The 8,115-nt window shown below is 33.0% G+C and overlaps 1 protein-coding gene across 7 annotated transcripts; it reads right to left on the reverse strand.

The window, feature by feature from the left end:
* Positions 1-276: 276 nt before the first annotated feature.
* Positions 277-5,732, reverse strand: LOC18041973 (serine/arginine-rich splicing factor SR30). Of its 7 annotated transcripts, none has more exons than XM_006433364.2 (14): positions 5,560-5,730; positions 5,276-5,376; positions 4,863-4,928; positions 4,669-4,743; positions 4,460-4,565; positions 4,321-4,367; positions 4,094-4,151; positions 3,577-3,626; positions 3,396-3,452; positions 3,169-3,311; positions 2,980-3,084; positions 856-889; positions 633-698; positions 277-538 (listed from the first exon to the last, which is right to left on the reverse strand). In XM_006433364.2, the coding sequence occupies exons 2-13, from the start codon at positions 5,360-5,362 to the stop codon at positions 633-635; spliced, it is 894 nt and encodes a 297-aa protein (XP_006433427.1). In that variant the 5' UTR covers positions 5,363-5,376; positions 5,560-5,730; the 3' UTR covers positions 277-538. The 7 variants fall into 7 exon arrangements, 5 of the variants coding, with proteins under 5 accessions (XP_006433427.1, XP_024039059.1, XP_024039058.1 ...); XM_024183291.1 differs by lacking the exon at positions 277-538 and adding an exon at positions 1,352-1,463 and having other exon boundaries at positions 627-698; positions 5,560-5,732; XR_002905247.1 differs by lacking the exons at positions 277-538; positions 633-698 and adding an exon at positions 1,352-1,443 and having other exon boundaries at positions 5,560-5,729.
* Positions 5,733-8,115: the final 2,383 nt, after the last annotated feature.

Consider the following 8,115-nt stretch of genomic DNA (forward strand, 5'->3'; position numbering starts at 1 on the left):
TAAGGCAAGGGAGTTCGGTGGCGAAATTTTTAACGCCGTTTTAATGGTTGCTAAGGGATTTAGGTCGTCAGTTAGCTTCAATGAACACACGCCGTTTTAACGGTTGGTAAGGGATTTAGGGCGTCAGTTAGCTTCAATGATCGCTTGGGGTTCAATGAATGCGTGGGGTTTGTCAGCACTCTGAAGTCAGGTCGTAATCATTTGAAATTTCTCCCATGCAATAATCCATTTAAAATTTCTCCTCAGCAATAATCCAATCTTAAAAAGGCAAAGATGTGAACAGACCAACACGAGTTAATCCACCATACGCTATTTAAATTACACATGATTTACTCCATAATAATAAATTACTACACAAGTATACAACAATACATGACGATTTGCAGTACTCGAAATCCAAATCATAATGAGCTCTCTCTAGTTGTTATTCCAAGTTTCTACCATTAAACCTCTACAAAGCTACATAAAATAACATTATGTTTGAATCCCAAATAGTCAAATCCTTGAGGCATACCAGTTGGCATTAACCTGATCTCACCTGTCAAACACAGCCATATTAGTCGGAATCACTTGATGCAGATGGAAAAAAATCATTGACAAGTCGTGGATGAAAACTGGGAGAAGAATCGTACCTAAGGTGAAAGGGATCGAGATATGCTCCGGGTCCTGCTTCGACTGCGTCCCCTTGGGCTACGAGGCTGCATAATACAACATAGTTCGTCTTCATCATAGAAAATTCTAAAATCTATCAACAGTATCCCAGCGATAAAGCACATAATCCACCCTTTATATTTCTCCTTTGGGAGAAAAAAAAAAAAAGGTGAGCATAACAGAACCAGGTTAGATTTGACTTACAGATGACAATGGAGAACTGGACCTAGACCGGGATCTGCAAAAATTTCCAGAAACAATCCATTTCAACAGAACAATCCTTAATGTTTGATCCAAAAGCCTCAATGCCAATTCCACCTCATTGAGGGCATATTCAGAAACAAATAATTACCAACAATCTTAGTAGCAACCAACAGAAAAGCATCAATCCAGTAACTAAAAATTATAAAGACAAAACGACGAAACTCAAAATAAAAAATACTGAAGTACTGAACAACATCCACCCAGTCTTTTTCACCAAGTTAAAAGAGAATCATTGGGCAGAAGTTTGAAGGAAGCCGAAGATGCCTTGAATTTTTCAGTGGTAATTGCACCTAAATCATTCCTTCCAGCTCTAAATGCAACCCTTCCTTCTATATTGTTCCATTCTAGCACTCATTGGAACACCATGCATAACATATTAGAAATATAAATCGATTAGGTTTTTTCCACAGGTGCTCATCAACAAAAACAGCATTACCTCAAGAACCAAATGAGTTGCAGGCATTTGAGCACCACATCCCATCAAGTTCCTAATATCCAACTCCCCATGTCCTCGCAAAAGAGCCAGATCTAGCAAACAAACAGACAACCTTCATAAACAAGGTATGATTACTGGCTTACCAATAAGGCCTTTTTTCAACCCTCCCCTTCCACTCCTCAACAATAAAAACTTTTTTGAGAAAGTCTATGATGCAGGAAAAAGGGTCCAATAAGGAAAGGGAGAAAAATTGACGTTGAAGTAAATGACATGAAAAGTTTCCCAGCCAAATGACACAGAAATGCTTATCTCAACTCCGGCACAACCAGAGCATTTGGATAAATACAAAAATGGTTAAAATGGGGCACAAACCATAGACCAGAATAAAAGCAATGAAAAACAGAAAAGATGATAATAAAAGAAGAGAAATGTTTGAAAGAAAAATAACTTCTGTTGATGACCAAAATATGAAACTGAAATGCAGTAAACTTTCCAAATAAAACGATCAGTTTACGAGATATATTGAAAACAGATAGACGAAGGACAAAAGGGCTGAGGCAAAAATGTCCAGCAGCACAAGGCTTAAGCTGGACTACGTGTTAGCTACACCCTACATGAGCTCCAACACATTTGACAACTGCTCAGTGAATAATCTTGTAACCATATGTCATTCAAATATTGACAAGACAACCCCGAGGAAAACTTTGAATTCTTCAGCCAAAGCAACTTTTGAGTCATTATAATATGTTGAAACATAGGACCGTATTAAACATGAGACAACTACAAAGATAAAATGTAGAACTTTGCATCAAATTCCTATATGATGAATTTCTGTATCTACAGAATAACCTACCATCTCAAGCTTAGATACCCACTGATAAAATGCTCCTTTTCAAGTAGCTAGCATTGTTCTCAAACTCAGCTTAACTACACTAGAACATACAAACCTGAATATACCATTCACTAGCAAAACTTGAGCCAGGTATGAGTATCATGTATTTTGCAGCAAGATCTTTGCTCTAAAAGCTTAGACCATCAACAGGATCTCCAAAACGTTAAAACTCATTATGCATAACATAGGATATACAGTATAACACAGAAAAGGAACTTGAAGCAATTATGATAATGCAGCTGCTTAGGCAATTATTGTCACCCCTTCTGGGTCAATTTATAACACATGGTTAACCTTGAAAATAAGTTAGGTTTTTAGGTTTTAGGATGCAGTTAAAAAGGAACATTCACTCTTTCAATCCTAGTTGCTAGAAAGCCTATCATGGAATAAGTTTGTTTTATCACGTTATATAGTAGGCAAGGCAAAACATAAGAAAAACAGGGGCTGGGAACCCCCCCCCAAAACACCAAAAAAAAAACTACAAAGAAAAATCATGCGATCATATGCAGAAGAAACATAATTTTGGATGCTAGAAGTATATCTTTCTGATGAATAGTCCTGGATTTCTATTAATTCATCCTATCCCAAAAAGTCATTTGATGTAAAAAGACAACTACAAATCAGTAACAGATGAATTTTGGCACAATTGACGGTGCAAGGCATGATGAATACATAAAAATGAACCAAGAGGAATTCTGGATATCTGATTTCTGCATTTACAAGTTGAAGCAGGTACCTTGAAAAAGACCGAGGAGGTGATCCCGAGGGTGAACGCTGAGAAGCAGACCTAGCAGGAGACAGAGATGGAGACCGACGTGAATATTTTCCCCTGGGAGAATAGCTGCAGAAACACTCATCTTAGTCAATTTGCATCTAGGTTAAACTGGGATACTAAATTTTCGTTTGTCAAACAATTGAATGACACCTCCTGCTCCTGGGACTATAGCTCCAGCTGCGGCTAGGACTTCGGCTCCTCGAATAATAAGGACTCCGGCTTCGGCTCCTCGAATAATAAGGACTACGACTTGGACTTCTAGAATAGCTCCGTCTTGAATCATACTCCCTCACCTGAACAATGTGAGCGGGCAGGTGCAGCAGTTATAAGCATATGAACAAAATCCTGTGTTCAGTAACCTATTCACCATGTCATACCCGCACATAGGACCGGGAAAACGCATTCCGGAACTCCGAGCGATCAAGTTTCCTTATCTACAAAGTGAAAGGAGATGAATACTTTCAGAGAGCCATTTGGAAATAACTAGGTTGTAGGCACAAAACATAGCCAACTGAATTGAAACCTACTACGATCATCACATAAAAGTAACTAACTTACAGCATATTTCATATCATCATAGCTAGTGTAATCCACAATTCCCGTCATACCTGCAAATATATTGTGATAAGATTCTCTAAAATGTTTGAAGTAAGAGAGTCTCATGCATTTAAAGTAGATGAAGAATATCCTAAACCTATATAAACAGCTAAACATTCCACCACCGAGGATCCTTCCTGCTTCTCGAATCTCTCCCCAATTGACTTCTCCTCCCCAAAACCGAAGCATCCGCCAATGTAGTTCTATAATGACTCAACAACCATAAAAGGTCAATGACCTTGATACTAAAAACAAAATTGTAGAAAGCCATAATTTTAGTGCATCCAAAAATCACATATACTAGCCTACTTATTCCAGTCATATCCATCTCAGCATTCTCATCCCATTAACACATTTACCACTGTTCCATCACTAGTAGCTAAAATATGCCCACATTATCTCCTTCCATTACCTTGTGTAGTGTACAAATACCACAATGAAATCAACATGCAAAACAAAACCAACCAGTTCCACTTACCGCCACGATCGCGAAACACTTGAGAAAAACAGACATCCCCAGCACGACGCATGTGATCCTGATCATAAAAGAGAAGCAATAAACATTTAATAAATAAAGGCAAAGAAGTTCAGTAAACCATATTTTTCCGAAGGGCCAAAGTAAAACAATACGTACACAAGTAAAACAGTACGTACACGTTAGAAAAGATACAAAAAGCCATTATTAGGAAGAAACATCATACTAACCTTGAGGTCTTGCCATGAAGCAGATGAAGGTAATCCAGTCACCAAAACTGGAGAGTGACAGCGAAACAGTCAATTCTCAGTTGGATGCACTTAAACAAAAAAACAAGCAGGTCAAGGGTGCCAAACTGCCAATACATACCACGATAGTCAGAGCGCCTGGAGACTCCACGGCTACCTCCACTGCTGTAACTGCTATAACGATCCACCGACGACGAATGTCTTCGACCCCCATGTGCTAGTTCAACCTAGAGAAACAAAAAAGATTATATTTAGCAACAAAGTGTGATAATGGAAACAAATCAAAGAAACACCAGGAAAACAAAATCAGGTAGGTGATCAGCTACTAACTCGCAATCGATACCCATCAAAGTTATAGCCATCTCGACCGCGAATTGCATCCTCAGCGTCCCGATAGTCCTCAAACTGCATCATAAATTGAAAAAGAATTCAATAAAATTAGGGGGGGAAAACGGACAAAATCTAACCATAAGGTAGTCTAATAACTTAAGCAGCCACATGTGAGTTGTAAATTATCAAATCACCTCAACAAAGGCGTAACCCGGAGGTCTTGGTGGGATCTTCAAGTCAATATCAACAATAGGCCCATACTGCAATTAGAGAGTAATTGTCAGAAGAAATTTGTATCATGCAAATCAATAATGAGCAAAACCAGAATCTAATGTACGTAACACTCTAACAAAAGCTTCTTCCAATGTAAATATTTCATACTATCATGCAGAACTGATTGTTTTTCCAAGAAATTATAAGAGAAAATTCATCATTTCATTTATTAAACATGCAGCAGCACAAAAATAAAATACAATTTACAGAAGTTAAGACTCTAAAAAAAAAAACTTATATGAACCATAGAAACAACAAAAAGTTTACAAACAATAAATAACAACAAATCTGTTCCCCTAAAATTATAAATAATTAAATCTATGGAAAATGAAACCTTGTAGAACAAGTCTTCCACTTCCCTCATTCTCGTATCCCCCGGGAGGTTTCCGACGTAAAGAGTACGGCTCGATCGGCTGCTCATTTTTGTTTTTTTTTCTGAAACAATAAATAATTCAAATAATCAAATTGCAGATATTAGAAAGGAATTAATTAACAATAAAAACAATTAATTAATTCCGAATTTCCTTAAAATTAAAAAAAAAAAATTGCAGTATCATCGAGTAATGATTGTGCATGGTGCTTGTTTTGTGATCATCAGAAAGTAAATAAATTCGGTACCTGATCGGAAATTAGAATTTCAGAGGTGGAAATCTCGATTGTAAGTTCCGGAATTGGTGATACTTCGGAGCTCGAGAATTAATTAAAAAGAGAAGAAGGGATGAAGACAGCGATGGTAAAGACGAGAGAGAGTGTAGAAAACGTAAGACGATTCTGGAAGGAGTGACGTGTCTTTTAGAGAGGGTTGTGATTCTATGGTGTCACGTGCACGGTTAGGTTATGACTCATGAGGCTTATCACTTTGATTGCACGATCGAAAATGAACGAATCATATTGTCTATTTCCTGTTTTACCCCTATCTTTTTTGTCCTTTCCATATTTTGTATTTGGCTCCTGTTTTGTCATTCATGGATTGGATGACAAGTGATTTAGGCGTTTAGCCATGAAAAACGATGCGATCGAGTCGTCGTCTCATTAATTTTTTTCTGTGAAGCTTGGTAAACGACATCTCGTCTTTTCTAAACAATTTTTAAATTTCTTTAGACAGTAAATAATGTTTAATTTAAACGACTACGGTTAGGCTAAAAAAAATAAAATTCATCCTATGTAAGGGCAAAGGAGACATTTAATCACATTCGTGGATAACTTCTCATCATTTTAACATCAATTATTCCATAAAATGCAATCTCGTTTCAATTGAAGGGTCATTTTATAATATTGTGATTAAAGTTACGGTAAGAATACCGTAATTAAACATAAATTATGTAAACGAAAGATAAAAATTATAAATTTAACATAAAACTTGTAAATAATATTAGCTGTAAAATAAAATATAAATTTTAAAAATTAAACATAAAACTCGTAAATGTAAGGTAAAACGACTAAATTAATCTAAAATTGATAAATTGACATATTATTAGTAAATAAAACAAAAAATTTTAAATATAGTATAAAATTCTTAAATCAACATTAAGTGCAAAATAAAAAATAATTTTTAGAAATTAAACATAGGATTTGTAAATTGAAGATAAAATAAATAAATAAATAAATATAAAACTAGTAAATTGATGTACTGCTAATAAATAAAATAAAAAATTACAAATATAACTTAAAACTAGTAAATCAACATTAACTATAAAATGAAACATAAATTTTGGAAATGAAACAAAAGACTTGTAAAGAAAAATTAAAACAAACAAATTAATATAAAATTGGTAGATTGATGTATTACTAGTAAATAAAATAAAAACTTAAAAATATAACATAAAACTAGTAAATCAATATTAAGTGCAAAATAAAACATAAATTTTGGAAGTAGAACATAAGAGTTGTAAGAGAAAGGTAAAACAAATAAATTACTATAAAGCTAGTAACTTGATGTATTACTAATAAATAAAACGAAAACTTACATATATAATATAAAACAAGTAAATTAACATAAGTGCAAAATAAAACATAAGTTTTGTAGATTATGCCTAAAACTTATGAATAAAAGGTAAAATAAACAAATTAATATAAGAGTTACTGCAAAAAAAAAAAAAATCACAATTATAAAATAAAAACTCATTATAATGTTTATTACCTTATATATTTATTATTTTTTATTTAAATTGAATAATGCTAGTTTTGTATTTATATAATATATATGATGTTTTATTATTAAGGATGAAATTTATTCTTAAAATTGGATTTTGAAAAAAAAATATTATTTTAATATCTTTCATAGTTGTTGTAAGATGAGGTTATTTTACATCTTTTTAGACTTTCTTAACAACAACCCTAAATGATAAGTATAGGTAAAAAGTTTCAAACGAAATAAAGTATGCTGACTCAAAATTTGATATCATTTTATTGATATATCATATATGTGTCTAGTAATATTAAAATATTTTTTTATTTTGTTTTTGCTTATCCATATAACATAAATAATTGTGCTCAATTACCTTATGTAATAAATAGATATTATTATAGAAAATAAAAAAAGTATACAAATATCCTAAAATAAATATAGAATTTATGGTTAAACTAATTTAATAAAACTTATTCCACTTTGTTTCATCATAATTTTCTTATTTAATTAATCAATAATTTTTTTATTTACTTAAAGAAAATATTTTCATTGAATGAATAAAATAATTTTCATTAAAATTCTATGAAAATAATATTATTTTTTTAAATAATTAATAATCTTGTATAATTTTACTAATTTTACTTTATAATCACTAATTTTATATATAATTTACAATATTGATGTCTGTCTATCACAGTATTGCTGCCGTAATGAATTTTCATTACGGCATTGTAGAATTTTCTTCAATTAAAACAGCTTTTTCTTTGCATTATCAGTATAATTACTTCTTAAAAATATTGCCCAATTTGTTACAACCTTGGACCTCACAGATCAATAAGCTTTGTAAACCTAATATTTTGTGAACTCAAATGGTCAAATAAATAAAACTGATATTCGAGACCATTTGACCAAGATTTTGTAATTGAAAACAAGATTTTCTGCCAAAATCTGGAAATAACATTAATTCCAATCAAAATAATCAAGACTTCAAAATTATCGGACAATTATTCACGCTTTTGAAGGAACCTCAACTATGTAGCAAAATC

Source organism: Citrus clementina, unplaced genomic scaffold (genome assembly GCF_000493195.1).
Source record: "Citrus clementina cultivar Clemenules unplaced genomic scaffold, Citrus_clementina_v1.0 scaffold_5, whole genome shotgun sequence".
NCBI lineage: Eukaryota > Viridiplantae > Streptophyta > Magnoliopsida > Sapindales > Rutaceae > Citrus > Citrus x clementina.

Coding starts and splice junctions, on each gene's coding strand:
- LOC18041973 (XM_024183289.1), bottom strand. CDS start 5,362: ATGAGCAGCCGATCGAGCCGTACTCTTTACGTCGGAAACCTCCCGGGG. Junction 4,368..4,459: donor CAGGCGCTCTGACTATCGTG/GTATGTATTGGC, acceptor GTCACTCTCCAG/TTTTGGTGACTGGATTACCT. Junction 3,312..3,395: donor TTTCCCGGTCCTATGTGCGG/GTATGACATGGT, acceptor CACATTGTTCAG/GTGAGGGAGTATGATTCAAG.